At 44.5% G+C, this 22,978-nt stretch overlaps 1 protein-coding gene across 2 annotated transcripts in view; it reads right to left on the reverse strand.

The window, feature by feature from the left end:
• TBC1D19 (TBC1 domain family member 19) overlaps nt 1–22,978 on the reverse strand; it is a 989,099-nt gene that overhangs the window by 562,752 nt on the left and 403,369 nt on the right. For both annotated transcript variants that reach the window (XM_086964506.1, XM_086964505.1), the window contains exon 8: nt 3,829–3,939. In XM_086964506.1, coding sequence (XP_086820632.1) covers nt 3,829–3,939 — 111 coding nt within the window. The remainder of the gene's footprint in view (nt 1–3,828; nt 3,940–22,978) is intronic.

The raw sequence follows: 22,978 nt of genomic DNA on the forward strand, positions 1-22,978 counted from the left end.
TTGGGAATGGGGCCTCTGGAACAGTCCCCAGAGAAGGTCACAAATTCGCAACAGCCGATCCTGATCTACCGATGAATCCTAAGGGGTCAACTGCCGCCGAGAGCGAACTCGCCGGCAGAGCTCCAGTGAAAGCTCTTCCAAACTCATGAGACCCAAAGGTGCTTTAAAGGAGTTTGACCACCCACAAATGAGGCTCATGGCCTCCTAAAACTTTCAGAGTTGGGAGGTGGTCCCTCCAGTTCTGGGAAATTCAGGGAAGCATGGAGCGGACCCAGTTTCAGATACCAGCTGCACAGGGACCACCTACGAGCGGAGGTTGGACTTTGCGGCACTGTTCTGTCTCGTGATCTGAAGAATGTGAGTGAAGTTGAGAAGTTGAAGAGTGCTTCAACTTCCTGTGGGATTCAACACAAGAAGTCCTGGAGTGGAACGAGGACTGACACAAGTGACTTTGGGAGTGGTCCGAGCCCTTACCAAGTGAACAGGAGCTGGAGAGGCATGGAAACGCCCGACGAGCAGCCAAAAGCTTCATGGCCCACTCTTGGATGGCCTCCCGGTTCATTGTCTTGAACTCCATTCACTGCAGACTAAGCAAGTGGGGGTTTGTCACTGACATCTGTTGATGAGGGGCTCAACATGGTTTGGGCTTTTTTGATGACATTGTAACAAATAGTAGCAAAAAAGGCACACTAGTTGTCGACAAAATGGTCGAAGTCAGGCAAAAAATGATTAAGGAGAGTCTGATCCGGATCCGTGATGAAGAATCTGAAAATAAGGAACTGAGGTCAGCACACTAGGGTGGCGCCTATAAATGCATTATGCACATCACTTCCAGTGCGGACGAGTTGTCAACCCCATGCAGTAAACTGGCTTGGTGTCCAATATCAGAACGACACAATAGCTGTAGTGCTGGTCAGTAACAATCAGTGAGTACAGCTGTTGATATCGTTAACAGTGTGATTTGTTGATCTAAACCAACCCAAACATGGCAATTCAAGGGATGTGACATTACATATCGCCAGGTAATTCTTCTGATTTAACAGTACTTTCAAATAGCATAAGCCATTAGGCTAGTAAACCGCAAATCACTTCATACTAACCTATAGCTACAAAGATTGGAAATCCCCAGTTTCCGCAGCAATGGGTGTCAAGTCTTTTAAAATCACAAAGTCTGTACGATCAATATAACATACATAATCAATAAGGGTCTCTTGGAGCTGGTATTAATGTCAGAATCGTCGAACAGGTGTGACGGTATCGGTTTTCTAAATTAAAGAAGGTTACATTGTAGGTTCTGGGATCGAGTTTCCCTGGCTCTTGGACAGAGAAGGCTCTGTCTCCCCTGGGTTTCAGTTTTAAAACAGCAGAGTCAAAGTTGCCTTTCAACAGGTTGGTAAGTAAGATACGGCAAAGCAAGTGCTGGGGCACAAGCATGTACATCGATTCAACAAAATTCCAGAGGTAGCTGATGGGACATCACACACCTTTTACTCCTAATGACATCACAGTAGGTGACCATCATATGATGGTTGACCCTCATCCTCCCCAGGAAGTCATGCCACTTGACCTTAACACTCATGACATCATAACAATTGACATCGCTGAAGTTCCATAATAATTGCATGATTAATATAACAGCACAAACAAAAATGGACAGAATGCTGAACAATGCTGAACAATGCAAACATTCACCCCCAGGCACAAAGATCTGGGTTTAATCCACGGTTTCTTTGCTCAGCACGTCACCCCCGTTTAGACCCAGCCGTACGTAAATCAGTATTGACCCTGCTCCTCATGGAAACAGCTCAGCCCAAACTGCCACGTCCTGGACTGGAAACAAGCATCCAGCGTATCAACCCATATTAGCCAGGCTAACTCGAATCCAGTGGTACAGTGAGCACGGGGCCCACGCCTGGGCATACCCTTCCCACTTAGGGTGACAAAAGCAGAAAGAACAAATGTTGGAGGGGATGCTTAACAATGCAAACATTCACCCCCAGTCAGAAAGATCCGTTTTTAATCCACTCAGCACAGCAAACGTCTATTTTTGATAACACCTATATTAGGATCCTTGAAAGTGCTGGGGCATAATGCTTCCCTGCTTTGTAGCTACTGACCAAAGCGACTGAATCAGTACTTTACAATGGGTGCCCTTTATGCCAAAACCTACTCACTTTCTCTCATCCTCAATCACTTGCACTCATTCAATGTCACTCACTCTACGCATTTACTATACTCTCACGCCTCATTCACAGTCATTCATATTCTGACTCACTCATACTTTATCACTCACTCTATTTCAACTCCCTCAATCTCTCGCTGGCTCATTTATTCTCACTGACTGACTCACATCTCACTCAGTCACATTCACTCTTACTGTCACTTACAGTTTCATTTTCACTCACTTATAATATATCTTCCATTAACCAATTCTCACTCTCTCTTACTCATACTTACTACCACTAAACCTCACTAACTCTCATTCACTACGGGTCAATGTCTCTTACTCACTTTCTGTCACACACATAGGCTTACACACTCAGACATACATAATCACACATACACAAGCTCTCTCTAAAAAACATACTCTCACCCGCAAGCATGCACACAGAATTCATTTAAAATAATTTTGCACTCACCTCAGCTGCCAGCGAAGATCCCATTCCAGCTCTTATTGTGCTCCATTTTTTATTACAGGAATAGTAAATAATCGACTGGTATTCACTATTGCTATAATAAAAAATGGGAAGGGCAGAGCTCTGATGACTGTTGGTTCTTGACACTGATTTCGCCACCTCTGAGCTCTGTGGTCGCAAATGCAGTGTCAGTGGTTGCAAGGAGCAAGCCAGTGTTCGTAGCTGTCAAGTGCATGGCGATAACGGTGTTCACATATTTATGCAGCCAGGACTGTTTCAAGCACCTTGATTTTTGTACAGTACATTATTTCCTCCACCTCTACCAATGATGTGTCTACCTTGCTGTAGTAAGAGGTAGCCTGTGGGGCTTTAACTGGAGATGGTCACCTGCTATTATATCAAGTCAAGGACTCAAATATATGAAGTCAAGAATTCAACCAAACGGCTGATATTAAACAGAGAAATAGTAACATTAAAACGAAGGCAGGAAGAGGATTCAAATCTAGTATACAATCTTCTGCAGACAGTGAATTGTAAACCAGATTTGAATAAATCTGATAACAGAATGAATACCATTTTTTGCCCGTGGAACCCTATGCTCTCTCGTTGATCCACCGCATACATGTTAAAGACATATCTATTGGCTTGGCGATTGCTTGTTAGTTCAGTGACATTTAAAAAATATTTAAGATGTAATTTCAACGATTTCTCTTCATTGTTTAACATTTCTGCATTTGCATCACAGGACATATTATTAAAAAAGTATCGTTTCCAGGTTTACAAGTACTGAATATGGCATCCTACTTCTTAGAGTCTTAACGTGTCATTCCGACAAACCCAAACTACAGATTGAAATGACTTTCCAGCCCCTAACAATGCAAAAAAAAAAACACACCACATTGGTACATTTTCATTTAAATCGCCGACTGTCTAACAGGCCTAGAGAGCACGTTCCAGACTCTTTGCAACCCAAATGCTAATAAAGTGTAGTCACATAAATTCTAACACTTACTAGCAAACATTTTTTTCGAATATTAAATAAGCTAAAATACAATATAAATATTTCGAATGAGTAAATCTGCTTTTCTTTTTTTAGCTAAATATTTCCATACCACTGTTAGTAGAACTGTCAAAACAACACTTGTGTGAATTAATCCCTTCTGCTAATATGTATCTAAGTGTATTTACTCACCAATTCGGGAATGTCTTTCACTTGAAGTGGAATCTGAATTAAACCAAGGTGGCTGCTGAAGCTTGGCTGATCGCTGCTGTCATAATTTGGGTTGCGGAGATTAATTAAAACCTTTAAAACCAGAAGGCAAACAGATGGAATTATGTTACATTCTTCTGTCGTCAGAATAGATAGTCTGGTGGCAAATAACTCAGATGTGTTTCCCTATTTTCAACAACCTTTGTAATGTAAAACTTTATAATCTTCTATAAACAAAATAAAAACTGTTCATTCCCAACCATAAAATTCATATCGACAAAAGCATAATTTTCAAGAGAAATGCATTTCTCCTGACTGGTGCCTGGGAAATAATAATATATATATATGCATGCCAGGCACTGTTTTCTCACAAATGATGTAATTTGAGAAGTGTTGTTATGAATGCTATGATTTCACATGGTATAAATTGTGTAATACAGTGCATGGAGAAGGGGTGAGTTATAGATAATGTAGTATGGCGAGGGATGCGAAAAGACTGTGTATGGAGGTACACAACCTAGTAAGTTATAACTGTAACTTTAGAATTTCTAATGTTTGTATAGTTTAAGTGAGGCGTGCAACGCCCATTGGGCTGAAAGAGCTTCAGCCCTCCCGTTCTGTGTCCCAGCCCAGGCTGCTAGCGGCTCAGCTGGGCAGTGTCTGGAGTCTCATCTCCGGCACGCCTGAGATTTTTTTACAGGTCTTCAAAGACCATTTGCATATGTGCATACCTTTGTAAACTGGTTACCGAGGCTTAGTTTTTTTCTAGTTCCAGTACCACCTGCCCCCCACTCTACCTATTCCTTTGTCGTTGTGTGAGGATGCATTTCATGAAAAGGAATATAAATTAGGGTTGCCAAAAGAAAAATGCTAGCCATGTGTTGTTTAAAGAGCCTGCAAAGATCTGATCTTGGCTAAATAGGGTTTTAAATAAAAAAGTATAAACTCATTTGTAATATGACTTTTCTATCTTTGTTCCCTTTAATAATCAGTCATGGATCATTCAGGCAGCCCTACAACACAATTAAAAGTGCTTTTTTTTTTTTTGCAAGACCTTTATTTGCAGAAAAACAGGAATACACAGCAGTACGCCTACAACCCTGAGGCCGGCCGCTTCATTGGAACAGATAAGCACATACAGTATACACAGCCCTTCAGCCGACAACATCATGTCCGGCGGCGTTATAAAAGGATGCCTGTCAGTCGTGTATTCTGTATCAATCAAAATCATCTGACTTCTTGCTTTTGTATTTTATGAAAATCAAAACTAAACCAAGTTATTCATTAGTTAAGAAAGCAGTCGCACCGGAAGTGTAGTGGCGGCAACAACGTTTCATCACTGGCATAGACATAAACATTCAATCATTCCAGCCCCCCTGTCACCAGGATTGGGAATCGGCTTTAACTGACAACCCCACCATCCTGCCGTGCCCTGCAGCACTATTGCCCTCGAAAACTATGCACTTCCGCCCTCCTCCGCCTCTTCGTCGGAGCCATCAATGTCATCTTCCAACAGGGACTCACAAATATCCCCACAATAACTATTCCAGGGCTGCCACACTTTCTCCCATTTTCGGGGATTCGCCCTTGACTTGTACACCCCCTCTCTGTCACCATTAACATGTCCATGTTCTTACACCACTGCGTTAAAGCGGGGGAATCCACCGTCCCCCACCTCTGAGCTATATCTCTCTTGGCAACCATGATACCCACAATGGCCCACAGCTGCCCCTGGCGCGAGAGGTCGTTTGGGACCCATATATTTAATAAGCATGTACGGGGGTCTGGTGGAAGGGAGACCTCCAGTGTTCGGGAGATGGTGCGCATCACTTGCCTCCAGTATTCCTGTATATTCGGGCATCCCCACATCCACGGAGACAGAAAGGTTGGTCCGCTCTATGGAGCTTGTGGAGTGTGGTCCTTGTATAGTATATGCAGTGCAATATTTTAAGCTGCACCAGTCTGAATCGAGCTGAGATGCCCACTTCTGTTGGGGACGCTAACGCCGCGTTCCAGTCCGTTTCGTCCATATCCCCTAATTCATCCACCCATTTCTTGCGCAGTTTGTTCGTGGGGTTAGGTAAGTTATTTATCAACTTGCAGTATGTAAGCTAAGTGGCGCTTTGGTGCATAAAGTCAGTGAGTAGCCGGTCTTCCATAGGGGAGGACTCGGGAACTTCTGTGCCCACCGGTATTGCTGCTAAAAGTGCATGCCTAATTTTTATGTACCTGTAAGTTTCATTTGGGCCTAAATTGTAGTGTTGTTGCAGCTGAGAGAAGGGGATCACCCCGCCATCCGTCCATAGGTCCCCCACCGTTGAAATGCCTATGTTATCCCAATCAATCAATCAATCAAAGCATTTGTATAGCGCGCTACTCACCCGGAGGGTCTCAAGGCGCATGGGGGATGGGGGTCCGCTGCGTGAACCCCCTATACTGCCGCAGGAGGCCCAATGCCTTAGTGTCCCATAGAGGGGTGGGTTTCCTGATGACACCCCCCCCCCCCCATTTAAGTTTCAACAGTGCCTTGTGCCACAGTGCCACCGTGTGTTTTGTGGGTCCAATTAGCTTCGCCGCCAGTCCCTTATTATTTAGTGGTGCTAGTAAATTGTGTGGGCCTAACTGCTGTCTATCTGCCAGGTAGGCCGGATCGTCCTGGGAGACATGCAGCCAGTGGTTGATAACCTTCAATTGTGATGCCCAGTAGTACATTTGCAGGTTAGGCAGGGCTATCCCCTCTTCATACCAGCTCTTATTGAGCTTCACATGTGCTATTCTTGTCGGGCGGTCGCCCCACAGTAGCCCAGACACCACGGCCGTGAGTAGCTGTAAGTAGCGCGGTGGCACCATATAGGGGGTATTTTCCAACACGTATAGGAAGCGCGGCAACGCTATCATCTTAAATAATGCGGCCCTTCCCAGCAGTGTCAGGGGCAGGGCCTTCCAATGATGCACGTCGCGTCTCAGTCGTTCCAGCTGTGGTTTTAAATTGCGTTCATAGAAGTCCGTAGCGGTCTGCGTGATGTGAATCCCTAGATATTTGAAGGAGGCATTTGCTATAACCAACCGGCAGTCGGGGTGGAGGACCGGGTCCGGGCCATGGAGAACATAGATGACTGATTTCATCCTATTAATCATGTAGCCCGACACCTTGCCATGGTTATCGCACAGCTCCAGGAGTTCCGGTATACCGCTTTCGGGCTCCAGCAAGTATACCAGCATGTCGTCAGCATAGAGGGAGACTCTGTCTTCCCAGCCTGTCTCCCCGTGTATCCCCTTCAACAGTGGAATAGTTCTGATCATGGTTGCCAATGGCTCCAACACCAGAGCAAAGAGGAGGGGCGACAGCGGACAACCCTGTCGCGTTCCTCTAGCTAGAGGTATCGTTCGTGAGATGTGGCCATTTGCCGCTATATGCGCCATCGGATTCGCATAGAGAAGTTGCACCCACAATATAAATTTGGGGCCGAACCCCATGTGGGCGAGGACTGCGAATAAATATTGCCAATCGACCATGTCAAATGCCATTCTCGCATCTAGGGACAGTATCGCCGCTGGTGTTCGCAGCTGCGGTGCACTTGCTAGTGCACCGTGTACCCGACGAAGGTTTAGTGCAGTGCTCCTATGTGGCATAAAACCCGACTGATCCGGGTGGATCAGATGGGAAAGGTGGGGCAATAACCTCATGGCCAAAAGCTTAGCCAGGATCTTAGCCTCTGCGTTTAGAGGGAAATTGGGCGGTACGAAGCGGCTTCTGTGGGTGGTTTACCCGGTTTCGGGATCGCCACTATCGTCGCTGTGCGTTGATCCAAGGGGAGCTCGGCGTTGTGCAAACTGTCCACAAACATGGCAGTAGCGGTGCACTCAGCACTTCCGACATTGATTTATACCAAAGTGCTTTTTATTTTATATTTGCTGTTCAAAGTATGCACGGATCAGTGCTAGAAATACAGCCTTAAGTGGCTGTTTATTTTTGCACTGTCTGGGACATCAAAATAATGAGCTGGCATCCCTAATCATATGACTGTAAGTTTGTTACAGGATCAGCACATTATTTATTTACCCCACCCTTGATCCCTGATTAATGCCGCAACAGCAATAGTTGAACTTGTATCTTAAACCCTACACCACAGTAAATAACATGCTGAATTACTACAAGTGTTTTCTCAATGCAGGGTGCATTCCCAGACACACTCCTCATACTCACCCTTCACTTTCACGCTCGCCCTGCACTCACAGTGATCACAATGCACTCACACTGATCACGATGCACTCACACCATTCACTGGCTCACCCTACACTCACAGTGATCACTCTTCAATCACAATGCACATGCGCTGTTCACCCTGTACCTCACCCTGCAGTCACATGAGTACACTACTCACCCTGCACTCATGTGACACTTCACTCACCTGTCCCCCTCACTGCTCAATCTGCAACCTCACTCAAACAAGCCGATCACTAACCATACATTAATTCAACCCACTCTGCACTTACATCTGAAAAATTCATATGGAAACCTCACTCACCCTGCCGTCACTCCTCTTACCCTACTCTCACACTGTCGCATTGCTCACCTTGCACTCCTGCCACTCCCACAGTGCAGAGGGTTAATGTGCCTGCTACAATGTGTACCATGTAGATCACAGAACCGAGTGTGAGTAAACTATGAGTAGCGCTATAAAAAAAAGGGAAATGTTAGTCAGAATGGTGCTATAGACAGATGAGGTGCATTGTTTGTGAGTGGTACTGAGGAAATTTATGGAGAAGGAGGAAATGGGGGGAGGAGCGCCACAAAAGTCTGTTGCACCGGGTGCGACTAATGCTAGGGCCAGCACAGGTTGGGAGTGTTAGCCCCCAGTGGTGACTCCTCCGCTATGGCGGAGGAGCATTGCCCCACTGCTTTCAAGCAGTGGAAAGGAAATATAAAATGATAATGACTTTAGGTTATTATCATTTTATGCTTCCTTAGTGGGCAGGGGGGTGAGCGTGGCTGCTCTGCTCAGGGAGCACGGCAAGGGAGGTGTGGTATGCCCACTCCCAATGCACACTGACTGTTTGGTCGGCCCTCTTGGGCCGCCCAAATAGTCATGCACACTCTCCATTTCTCCATGTAGGCTTCATTGCACTCCTGGCTCGTAGCCCTTGGCTGAGCGCCATGTCACAAAGATGAGGGAGCCTGGCTGCCTACTTCCTGTTCCTGAAATCGGAAGCCGGAGAGCAGGAGCAGGACCAGAAACGCAGGACCAGACTGGCGAAAACGTACGTTTTGTTTTCTTCTTTTGTATGACTCCCCACCCCATGCGACACACCCGTAACGTGCCCACCCCTTAACTTCACTTACGAGCCATGCCGGCCACCCCTGTTAGCCTCCCCAAGTTCAGGTCTAGTTGTGCCCTTGGTTTAAGTTTGGTTTGTATAGAAAGAATAAATAAAGTCTTCCTAACTATAACATACTTTTAACCTTTCGGTATTCAATGAATTCCAATTTTTTTATTTTTAATAAACATTGTTTTGTAATTGTAGAGTTTACTGTCGACGAGTGGAGTGTCAATAAGTAGAGGTTGATACAGTAGACTGAAATAGAATGTTGTAATGTATACTGTCGCAGAGGTGAGTGGAGTGGAATGTGGTACAGTGGACTGGCGAATAGCGTACAGTGGAGTGGCGAAGACTGGAGCGGCGAAGAGTGTAGTTTGGTAGTGTGTAACAGCGTACAGTTGTGGAGCGTAGAGTTCAGTGGCATAGAGTGGAGCGACATACAGTGGAATGAGGTACAGTGTAGTGGCATACAGCACACTAGCAAGAGTGGAGTAGAATAGAAGAAAGTAGTGCAGAGAGCAGTGGCATAGACTGGAGTGGCACAGAATAAACTGGTGTAGAGTTAAGTGGCATTGAGTAGAGTGGTCTAGAGTGGAGAACGTAGACTAGAGTGGTGTACTGTGCAGTTGCGTACAGTAGAGTGGTGTACAGTGGAATACCGTACATCACAGTAGCATACAGTGGAGTGCCAGACAAAGGAATTATCTACAGTGCAATAGTGTAGAGTGGATTAGAGTACAGTGTAGTGGTGTATAGTTCAGTGGGGTACACTGGAGTACGTTACAGTGGAGTGACCTACAATAGAATAGCATAGAGTAGAGTGGTATATAGTAAAATGGCATAAAGTGCAATGGCGTACAGTGGAGTGTTGTAGAGTACCCTGGTGTAGAGTGGAGTGATTTACAGTGTTATGGCATACAGTGGAATAGCATAGAGTGGAATGAGATAGAGTGGAGTTGTGTACACTGGCGTGGCATACAGTGGAATAATGTAGACTAGAGTGGGGTAGAGTGGAGTGGCGCAGAGTGGGACAGAGTAGAGTGGAGTGTTGTATAGTGGCGCAGGGTACAGTGTAGTGGGGTAGACTGTAGTGTACAGCGTAATAGCATAATGTGGAGAGGCATAGTGTGTTGTGCTGTAGCGGTGTACAGGGGAATAGCGTAGACTGTAGTGGCATTGGGTGGAGAGGTGTATAGTGGAGCGGCATAAAGTGGAGCAGCGTACATTGGGTCGGTGTCGAGTGCAATAACATTGAGTGTTAAAGGTGTACAGTTTAGTGACGTTGAGTGAAGTGACATAGTGGTATAGTGTACAGTAGAGTGGTGTAGTAGAATGGAGTGTCATAAAGTGGTATAAGGTACAAAGCAGTAGAGTACAATAGATTGGTATCAATCAAACAACCAATCATATAATTTGTAAAGCGCACTATATACCCACAAGGGTTTCAAGGCTCTGAGGGGTAGGGAAGAAGGGGGTGCTGTTGCTACAGGTCGAACAACCAGGTCTTGAGTTGTTCCTGAAGGTTAGAAGGTCTTAAGTTCGTCGCAGGATGAGGGGGAGGGTGTTCCAGGTCTTGGCGGCACAGTGGGAGAGTGGCATATAATTCAGTGATGTACAGTGGAGTAGATTGGAGTGATGTACAGCAGAGTAGTGTACAGTGGAAAAGCCTACAGTGAAGTGGAACACAGTGGAGTGGAGCGGCATAGAGGCAAATAACACAGAGTTGAGTAGTGTACAGTGTAGTTGCATGCAGAGGAATAACATATACTGGAGTGGCATACAGTAGAGTGGAGTACAGTGGAGTGGGATAAAGTGAGGAGGGGTACAGTGTAGTGTTGAGTGGAATAGTGTAGCAGTGTAGAGAAGAATGACACAGTAGAATAGTGACAGTGGAGTGCGAAGAGTGGAGTTACGTGGAATGGACTGTGAAGCAGTGTATTAGCAAACAGTGGAGCAGCATAGAGTGAAGTGGCGTAAAGTGGAGCAGTGTACAGTGGAGTGAGGTACAATGTAGTGGCATACAGAAGTCTAACGTCTCGTACAGTGGAGTGGCATAGAGTGTAATAGCGTAAAGTTGGAGTGACATCCAATGCAATTTAATGGAGTAATGTAGAAGGGAGTGGCATTCAGTGGAATAGCATACAGTAGACTAGCATACTTTGATATAGTGTACAGCGAAGTAGCATAGATTTGCGGGTCATACAGCAGAGTGGCATATACTGGAGTGACGTAGTTTGGAATAGCGTACAGAGAAGGGGAACAGTGTGCAGTACTGTACAGTGAAGTGCCCTATAGGGGCGTGGCATAGAGTGGAATAATGTACAGTCGAGTGGCGTACATTGGAGTAGCGAAGAGTGCAATTTCATACAGTAGAGAGGCGAGAGTGGAGTTGCGTCCAGTAGAATAGCGTAGAGTGGAGTAGCATACAGGGAGGTGCCGTAGACTGGAGTGACATGCAGCAGCTTGGCATAGAGTGGAGTGCTGTAGAGTGGCATACAAAAGATTAGTATATGTTGGAAATGGCCCTTTTTTCAGGGTAATTCCCAAACGTTTTGCTTCTTCCTCCTATTTTTCCTGATCTGTTTTTGTTGCCTATAAGACTATGGCCACTTTACCACTGCTAATCACTGCTAAAGTGCATATGCTCGCTGTGTAAATTGTAATTATGATTGGTTATCCATGATTGGCATATTTGATTTACTGTTAAGTCCCTAGTAAAGTGAACAGAGTGTGCCAGGGCCTGTAAATCAAATGCTACTAGTGGGCTTGCAGCACTGGTTGTGCCACCCACATGTGTAGCCCTGTAATGTGTCTCAGACCTACCACTTTAGTGTCTACAAGCGCAGTTTGTAACTGACATGTTAACTTCCCCTTGCCAGGCACTAATCCCCCCTTTTCTTACATGTAAGGCACCCCTCAGGTAGGCACAAAGACCTAGTCCCGAGGGCAATACTTTTTATAGGTCTAAGGGCATCTATGGATTGTCAAAAGATCATTCCACTCACACTTCTCATTACAGAAATAAGTGTCATGCTCAAGATAATTGCCAAAAGGTAAAAATAGCCAATCTCTGATAAGTCTAACACTAGACAACACAGTACCAACATTCACTAGAAGGACGACATTTGAAAAAAAGGTGTGAATAGCTAGAAGGCACCTCACGGGCGCACCACCAATGTGGCCCCTGGTTGGTACTCACCAGGATGGCCCTGTTCTCATCATCGGTGTCAACTAGCTTAACGTAAACGTGTCCGACTCCCAAAAGAAAAGAAAAAGAGACAGTGAATGGTGCAGTGTACACAAACTTATATGTGACAAGGACTAACAACGTTCAACATATAACACAACAACTACTGTGCATACAAGATTATGAACCCTTTTATTTGTATTCTCTTGTTTGCCAACAGTAAACATATATACATAAAATGGAGAGAAGCGAATACTACCTATCGATTCGCATTCAACTCGCTGCCGACATGTTTCATTGCCTTGGTAAAAAATTCAGGCAATTTCTTCAGGGCAAAGATTATTGAAAAGCCACTGCCAGCAATACTGTGTTTAGCGTGCTGAAAATCAAAAGAACATATATGTAAGAGAAACTGCCCATGATTGCTCCGTGTAAAAACACAGTAGTGCCATATTGCATTACACCAGCCAAAACGGAATGCCAATTACCTAGCTTGTGGTTTTTGCTTTCATACCATTACAGCCACGTCATGGACCCACTTCCAATCGGTAAGTATGGTCTTTCCTCCCTTATGTTTTATCTATTAAGGGAAAGTGCAAAGAAGAAAAGCCACCCGGAGCGGACATTAGAGATAGTAATTCTAGCCTCACCAGATCTTCTGTTCTGACTAAGGTTTGTCCATTTCACGGCATTTACCCGTGGAGAATATTCGTTCGGCGTCTTCTCAGCACCGGAACGTCGAGCGATTAGGGTGTGCGCTATTTGTTTTTCCTGTTTCGACCTAACTCGGGCTGTGATTGGTCCTCGAAGTTGGGTTGTGATTGGCTCCCGAAGTCACATGGCTTGTATGCCGATAGACTCCGAGCATTCCCGTAATTTCAGTTATTTACATACAGACCGCGGTAAATATACACATAACTCTGGGCATTCCTCTGAGCTGGAGCTAGTGATCAGAGTAAATTATAATTATTCCAGATAGTATCGATCGTATTATATGAAATCAGTCGGCCATATTGGAATGGTCCTGGGTATTATCTAGAGTGTCAAATAAAAGTACCTGAATTCACTTTTTAATGCTAGTGATCCCTCATTATGAACTCGGTGTTTATAAATAACAAATAGGTAAAGTCAGTATATGTGTTCACATTGTGAACTCTATTATATTTATCATACCAAGTTTCAATAAAACTTTACACAAGACTTTACAGCTAACTGTTAAGCAGTTTATAAAAGGGTTATGTAACAGCTCAACCTACTAGGTGGAAAGGACCCAGAATTTAATTATGTCATGTTCTGCAGTTATCAAACCATCAAAGACTGAGCCAAGGAACACCTACAAATATGTTTCAGCGTAACTTGTTCCATTCCAGCAATTCGTTTAATCCTTGCGGTTCACTCCGCTCTTGGTATATCCAGCGTGCTTCCTTTGTCAACAGACGTCTTTCCATGGTCTGTGTATCGCCTACTACTCGTTCTAGCACCACCCAGTTGAACGAGTGTTTGTTGCGATGGCAATGCTCCACCAACTTAGTTGTCAATTTTCCCTGTCGTATCGTGCTCAGATGCTCTTGTATGCGGAGCTTGACTTTGCGCGTTGTTAGTCCAATATATTCAAGACCACATTCACAGCTCAATCTATACACAACATTTGCAGTGTTACAGTTGCTGAAGTGGTGCAATGACCATGTCTTCCCTGATTTTAACACAACTGTGGTGCTTTTTTTTGTGAGGTGGCATACCGAGCAATTCCCACAAGGATAATGTCCATTTGGTACATTGGTTTTTGTTGGTGATTTCTCTATCATTCTTGTATGGACCAATTTATCCTTGAGGTTTTGCGCCCTCCGGAAAGCAAAACGTGGTGGGGGCATCTTGTGTTCTTGCGTAGACAAAATGTGCCAATGTTTTCTAATGGCTTGACGCACCTTAGAGGCCAGCGGATCGTATGTCATAACCACATAAGAATGATAGAGAAATCACCAACAAAAACCAATGTACCAAATGGACATTATCCTTGTGGGAATTGCTCGGTATGCCACCTCACAAAAAAAAGCACCTTTTGGTGGATTCCAGAAGGTCTGAAAAAGCTTCTGGGAGTGATCCTGAAGGGGGTGGCTCAGGTTTTCCCCAACCAGGTGAGGTAGGGGAGGTTGGTAGTAGGTTGGGTGAGGGGTCCCATGCCCTGTCTCTGAGTAGAGGGAGTGGGCTGAGTCCTAAGGTGCCCAGAACCCAGTCCCAGGCCCTGGTTGGTTCCATGAGTGAACACCAGGAGGGGGCTTAGTCTGCCGGGAGGCCATCCCCTGATGGTGATCCCAATGTGTTAAGTGAGCTGGGTGGGACTGCTGTCCCAAACATCCCACCAGTTCTGGTGTCTGGCAGCACCATTCCAGTTGAGAGGGTGCATGAATTCAAAGAAAAGGGTGAGGGAGAGACAGTTCTGAGTGGAAGGACCAGTGGGTCAGGAGTTGCCAGTCGTATGTCAGAGCACCCCAGGACTGACCCTGGTGAGGACACTTCTGGCCAGGGAGACTCTTGTCCAACTCATGAGGAGTGTGTTTCCCTTGGGGGGTGGAGGGGGAAGGTCCTCCCCCGAAAGTCCTGACTTGCCAGGCACAAGTCCAGCCTAAGGGTGCAGAACCTGGGCTGGAGGTCCAAGTTCAGGGTGTCCCCTTTGACCTGAAGGAAGGGGCGACTACTAGCAGTGCCCCTACCGGGTTGTCTTCTGGGGTACTGCTCCGGGTGGGAGGGTGCAGAGCCCCAGGAGGGTGGGCAGGGAGAGAGAAGCCTCACCCCTGACCCTTATCCAGCCTTAGAGTAAAGACCCTAGGCTGTTGTACCAGTTGCAGTTCAGTACCCCTAATCTGGTGGGAGAATTGTGCAGGACCCCTGCAACAGGTGCCCTGACAATCACGTTGGGAGGGTGCAGAATTCCAGGGAGGAAGAGAGGTTGTGGGAGAGTCCATCCCAGTCACCTGTCCAGCCTCATGGTACAGCCCCTCAGGAATAGTGAGCCAATGTCAGGATGCCACCCCTGACATGGCAGGAGGGAGAGTAGACAAAGAGTGCTAGGCTCCTTGGGATACCGGCCCCCACTCTCTGATGCCAGAGAGGTTGGAGAGACCTGAAAGGCATGAGGCCTGGCTCTCGTCACTGACAGCTGTGAGTGGCCACTGTGGCTTCCTGTCATGGTGGACAGAGTTGCCCCTGGGAGAAGGACAGGAGTTACACTACTGTTTTGATCATGTGGATACTGGCTGCCTGCTGGGACACATCTGAGGGCCAAATACATTTAGGCGCTTCACACATGGAGTCTGCAGGTAATAAGAAGGGTTCCCTGTGGGTTAGTTTAGTGGGCCCTGCGACTAAGGATAGTGGGAATCAACTGGGTCAGGGAGGCATAGAACGGCAATAGACCCCTGCTGTTGTGGGCCAGGTTCCATGTTCTAGCCCCCCCAAGCAGTTAATCAGATCGAGGTATTGTTTGGTCTACCCTGGCTTTAGGCTGAAAGGGGGTTATGTTGGAAATGGCCAATTTTGCAAGGTTATGCCCAAACGTTTTGCTTCTTCCTCCTATCATTTCTGACTTGTTTATGTTGGCTATACGACTCTGGGCACTTTACCACTGCTAATCAGTGCTAAAGTGCATATACTTGCTGTGTAAATTGTAATTATGATTGATTATCCATGATTGGCATATTTGATTTACTGGTAAGTCCCTAGTAAAGTGCACAGAGTGCGCCAAGGCCTGTAAACCAAATTCTACAAGAGGGCTTGCAGCACTGGTTGTGCCACCCACATCAGTAGCCCTGATAAAATGTCTCATACCTACCACTGTAGTGTCTAGACGCGCAGTTTGTAACTGCCATGTCAACCTTGCATGTGCACCCATTTGCCACTCCCGAACTTTCCCTTTTCTTACATGTAAGGCACCCCATAGGTAGGCCCAAGGTACTCCCATGGGTAGGGTGCAGTGTATGTGAATGGTAGGATACTGACCTTGGCCGAAACGGTCAATATTCACCGCCAGGAATGCCAGGGCTCCTATAGCGTGAGCAGCGCTGCGGCCACCCGGGCTCTGAAACAGGCTGCTGAATGCTGCACACGACTTCACGGAACCCGACAGGTATATGCGTAGCAAGAAAGAGCACCGGGGCACCCACCTGTTCTATCGTTGGGTTAAGCACCCCCATCAGCCGATCGCTCTTTGGTGGAAGAGGGAGGAATACTGACATTGCAGCCCAAGTCTTGCCTGACTCTACAATGGCGGCCAGGCTCTAATCACCTGCATCAGCTCCAGATCCGCTGCTTTGCTCCTCATAGTGCACGGCCGGCATATCCCCATTGGCCTCCCACCAGACTAACAACCGATCTCATGGCCGAGCCGTGGCTCTTTCTCGGATGATATGAAGTGCACCAGGAGGAGGAATTTCGGAGCTCCCCAAGACTGCCCCCTCCCCAAAAAGACGGTCCCCTCCCCCTATACTGGGATCGGTGGCTGAGAGTCCCTTTCCCAACACTACTTTGGACCGTGTACACATTTGAGCAGCAAAAAAGCCCCAGTCAAACTTTTCAGGCAGAACCCCTTAAAAGGAAAGATTGACCTGCTTTGGTAGAGAAGCAACCACCATGGTTTCCTTTTTACTGAGGAATGCAGTCAGAAATCCATTGTCGTACTCCATGCCATTCCAGTTTGAACCCAGCCATATGCAAATAAGTCTTGACCGGTCCTAGGATGCTTGTTTCTGATAAAGGGAGGACCTGGCTTGGTGGTACGGGCTGGACTGTTCCCATGAGGCACAGGGTCAAGACTGATTTGCATATGGTCAGGTCTAAACTGGGGTGGCATGGTGAGAAAAAGAATGATGGATTTAACCCAGATCTCTTGACTGGGGGTGAATGTTTCGATTTGTTCCGCATTCCGTCCATCAATTGTGTGTCTTTTGCTTTCTTGCCCTATGTGTGCCAGGTATGCCCAGACGTGTGTCCTGGGCTCACTGTGCCACTGGAATCAAGCTACCCTGACTGAAGATAAGTGAAACCTCGAAACGGTCCTAAGATGCTTGTTCCGGTCCAGGGAGGACCTGGCTTGGCAGTTTGGGTTGGACTGTTCCCATGAGGCACAGGGTCAAGACTGATTTGCATATGGCCAGGTCTAAACTGGGGTGGCATGGTGAGAATAAGAATGATGGATTTAACCCAGATCTCTTGACTGGGGGGTTAATGTTTTGATTTGTTCTGCATTCCGTCCATCAATTCTTTGTCTTTTACTTTTAGAAAGTAGGCATTTTCTTGTTTAACCTGCGCCGCTGCTCAGACGCCCTTCGACACCTGCTGACTCATGGGGGTATCAGCCTTCCCGACGCCAGAGCACGCACCGACGCAATCACCGCCAGCGCCTGCATCCCGTTATGGCAGAGCTGATAACCGACAAGGGTGGCTTCACAAACTCTTCAACTTTGCATTGCTTCATCGGAACCGATGCCTCACCGCTGATGCAGCCTGACTCCCCCTGTCCTGGACTCGACACAACACCTCGCCTCCCCCGTGGCAACTAGTGAACTGCCCACAATCTCGGCACCGATGCCTCACCTCCACAACGCTGTGCATTGTCCATAGACTTTGTTTCCAAGGTACTGTTGTTTGGGGGTCCATGTGACTCCGTGTCCAATGCTGTGCATCTTGGCGCTCTACTTTTGCCTGTCAAGATGTCATAATAGTCCCAGGAGGAGATATTTGTTATCTACAAGCTTTCTTTTAGAACTATTTTCAACTGCTATTTTGTTATATGTATGTTGGTTTTTTGTCATTTGGGTCGTGTTTGGTTTAGTTAAAGATACTTTCTTTTTCTAAATTGGTGTTAGTGAGGGCATAATCTGTGGTGTTTTCACTGTGTTACTGTGTGTTTTGAGTACAAATACTTTACACATTGCCTTTGGGATATGACTGACTGCTTGTGCCAAGCTACCAAGGGGGTGAGCAGGGGTTATCTAAAGTGTGTAACTCCTTTACCCAGACTAAAAACAAGGGTCTCTACTTGGACAAAGTTGCATACCTCTGCCAAATAGAGACCCCCATTTCTAACAGTATTAGTAGAGTGGCATACAGTGCAGTGGCGTAAAGTGGAGTGGAGTGGTTTAAAGTGGGACAGAGTAGAGCATTGCATCGTACAGTGGTACAGTGTAGGGTGGACTAGGGTACAGACTAGTGGCATAGACTGGAGTTTCACACAGTGGAGCGGCATACAGTGGAATAGCGTACAGTGGTCTGGTGTACAGTGCAGTGGCATAAAGTGGAGTGTGGTAGAGGAGACTGATATACAGTGTAATAGCATAGAGTGAAGTGGCATAGAGTGGTGTGGGATAGAGTGGAGTGGTGTAGAGTGGACAGGCGTAGAGGGGAGTGAGGCACAGTGTAGTGTCGTAAAGTTGAGTAGAGTGGAGTGGCGGAGTGTAGAGGCATGCAGTGGAATAGTATAAAAAGGAAAAATGTATAGTAGAGTAGCATACAGTGTAGTAGTTTACAGTGGGAGTAGACAGAATAGTGTGCCATACCATAAAGTTGCGTACAGTGTAAATGTAAATGTAGGTATACTTATATAGCGCGACCTGTCACCACAAAGGGCATCCTGGCGCTTGCCTAGGGAACCCGTCCTGGTATTCCCCTGTGAGAGGCCCCGGCAGGGTATCCACAAGGTGAAAGCCAGGCATCCCGCCGCGAGGGGCCGTTGTGGAGATTAAGCAAGCTATTGCCCAGAGTCGCAGAGCGTGAACCCGTGAGTTGAGAAGGCACCGGAGCGAGAATTATCGAGACCGTGGAATTTTTAGCCCAAGACCCGCCGAGGCGGGGAATTGAACCCTGGTCCAGGGCCGATCTCAGCTTCCGGGTCTGCCGCCTCTAACCCCTGAGCCACACTTCTCCAGTGGTACCGTGTTGTCACGTGGGCCATATGGACATTGTCATTTTCACTAACTTAGCATGAGCACGCTGCAGCTTGCCCGATGCTTTGTGCACGTTACTATACGTCTTTATTTTTTGCAATATTTTCTATTGCTGCTTTCACATGAGAACTCATTGCTGGGGTTCACTCTCTGCATATTCCTGAGATTTTGACTGAACACTATATGCAAGGTCGAACAGCAATACCCCTTGTTATATTGTTTTGGCCAGGCCTTAGCCCTTAGACAAAACATTCCGATGCAGCTATTGTTTCGACAACGTACTTTTGGTTTTTAGTGAGGTACACGAATAGGTGGCACACACTTGGAGAGGGACCTTTCCAGGGAGAAGAGCGAGATAGCACCTATGATGTAGATCTACCATCTATAGGCTAAGGTATAGGGTCCGCTGACAAAGCCCAGAGATCTTTTATCATATAATAATATTTCTTCGAAGCAAGGGGAAGGTTAGGCACTATAGTCTTTTATCCGATAAAAGTTCACAAAAGTAAAACAAATAATGACATGCTCAGATAAAATACAAATTAGTACAATAGCTACAACAGCCTGAGATAATCGGATGACACATCAATTGGTAAATAAAATCTTTTTCAGATGAAACATATGTTCGTTAAGTTAACTTTACTGTTAATATTTCCAAAAACTTTTTTGGTGGAGTTGTTTATGTATTTTTAAATATATATATATATATCTGCAAATACCTCGCAGCAGCGCTCCTTACAAAGAGACTCGAGGCAAGGACCAGCTTCTTCTCAGCATTCTTTTATTCAGCCATTAGGTAGTGTGTCATTTTTTTTTTTTTTTTCTCAGCATTCTTATATTCAGCCATTAGGTAGTGTGTCATGACGCGTTTCGGCCGTCCCAGCGGCCTTGGTCACATGGCGATACAGATTGCTTTTTGCCCATTTAAAGTGATACCGTGCAGTCACATGTCAGAAATGATGGACATAGAAAAAATACTATATGTATAAATACATTTGCCTGTACTTTCTCATGGTGCCAATACAGAAGTGAAATAACTGTATAAATACATACATAAGTCACGTTTTGCATAATGTATCAAAAGATTAAAAATATACATATACAACTTCAATTCGTTGTGCGAAGAGTACTGTCAGTTTAACAAGAAATGAGTATAACTGCATAAATGCATATAACTCTTCAAGATGGTGATGAGAAAAAATATACCATGTAGTCCATCTAATCTATTAGCAAGTATAGTGCGAAAAATAGTGCTCACCCGTGTGTATTAGATTATAATACAAAATTATATTGTTGATCACTGCTATTTAATGATAGTAGTGAAAAAAAGATCCAAAAAAAGAAAAATTAATTTTGTCTATGTGGATCTTTTTTAAAAAGAAACAAGAAAGAATAAATTCATGACGGAAATTGTACCAGCCAAATAAGGCTCGGAAGAAGAGAATATGATGCCTTAACTATTTTCCGGTACCATTGTATCATTCTTATCCTTTGCCATGTTATTGCACCTATATTTAAAGTGACGTCGTGTCAATTGGAAAAAATAAATATAATTTCTTCCTCCAAAGTGACATCGTGCAGTCAAAGTGCAAATACAGCTAAAGTGGCTGGTGCTGGAGGTTATACAGTACTGAGGTAAAGGGGAAGGGAAGTCTAAACCCTATTGAAACAGAGCTTTACTTCCATATTCAAGACAAGATATTTACATACATCATCAATGTTGCACATATAGAAAAAATCACACCATAAAAACAATCTAAAAAAGAGGGAATCGGTAACATGACTAAAATCAGCTATCAGCCTGGGGTTATATATATATATATATATATATATATATATATATATATATATATATATATATATATATATATATATATATATATATATATATATATATATATATATATATATATATATATATATTCGTTTTGCAACAGATCTCCTTCCGGGTCCCTTGACCCATGAAAGGTGGCGTGGACGTCGGCGGAGTGAATCCGACAGAATTATGCTCAACAAACAAAGTCCATAAACCACGCTCTCAGGAAGCAACACGGAGACACCAAATTGAAGCCAGTGCTGTTTAATCCACAACGCGTTTCGCCGACAAACGGCTTGATCACGTGAATTAGCGTTATCGTATCAGTGCCATATATCACAAAATAATGGAAATGAAAAGAGGACTGGTATGACAAAACATTGTGTAAATAAAGTTTCTCAATCATGTTATGTCATTAAAACTGAATTATACATGCTGTAACAGTGTTTCAGAAATGTTGTGTTTATCACATAACTTTACACAGAGAGTTAGCGTAAAAATGAAGTAAAACACTACGCAGCGCAAACATACATTGTAATTCATTCATGTGTCAGCAACTGAATCGCGGCATTTTCCACAGTAAATAATGCATATTTAAACCTGTGTGCCCCCTTCCCCCGTGCACCATGATCTCACCCGTTATACACGCCCAATGCGTGAAAACACTCTCTCAGAGCTGCAAGCGGCAGACAAATAATGTGCGCCTGCGCAATAGAACCAATACATAGAATAAACATGCAGTGATACTTAAGGTGGAATGTCAGGGTGGAATGTCAATAACCTCAACGAGGGTGGTGCAAGGGGGGAAATCAAATTAATGGCAAGTGCTCAGTTTTAATGACATAACATGATTGAGAAACTTTATTTACACAATGTTTTGTCATACCAGTCCTCTTTTCATTTCCATTATTTTGTGATATATGGCACTGATACGATAACGCTAATTCACGTGATCAAGCCGTTTGTCGGCGAAACGCGTTGTGGATTAAACAGCACTGGCTTCAATTTGGTGTCTCCGTGTTGCTTCCTGAGAGCGTGGTTTATGGACTTTGTTTGTTGAGCATATATATATATATATATATATATATATATATATATATATATATATATATATATATATATATATATATATATATATATATATATATATATATATATATATATATATATATATATATATATATATATATATATATATATATATATATATATATATATATGCATAAACATAAATATAATATTACATGTAAATAAATGTTTATTTTCCATTACATTTTTTCAACTAATTTACTACATTAAATAAATTACGTTAGAGTCTACATTTATTTTAAAAAAATACAAAAAAATAATGGCCTTATCTTTTTTGGGATGATATTCTGTCCACTATATTTCTGACACAATAATTTTGTTATTTACATTATAAATATAGAAACACAATATTTTGACAAAGAATATTTCTGATGCAATACTCATGTCAGTCAATATTGCTGTTCACAGTATTTAGTCATACAACTGTACACAATCCTGGTACCTATGTGTTTCTTCAGATACTACTGAAGCCTGCGTTCCTTTGCCAAAACTCTACTGTCTATGAACTATCAAATGCTATCTAAAAGCTATACTGTTTCCATTCTAGGTTTGATTTCACATCACAGAATTCTTTAAATTTTGCATAAGAACGGCGATTGGTTCCACCCAGAGGATTAATTTCCTCCTACTTATGCTATTGGCTGTTTGGTGTATCACTCTGCCTTCCAAAAAGTGCTTCCATTAAAACGCATGAGGAACCCTAGTATACATAAAAAGACTGGTTACAAATTACGGACTGACTTTTTGCGACCAGTATCTAATTTTACAATGTGTTATTAG

Source organism: Lissotriton vulgaris, chromosome 3_2 (assembly GCF_964263255.1).
Source record: "Lissotriton vulgaris chromosome 3_2, aLisVul1.2, whole genome shotgun sequence".
Classification (NCBI taxonomy): Eukaryota; Metazoa; Chordata; class Amphibia; order Caudata; family Salamandridae; genus Lissotriton; species Lissotriton vulgaris.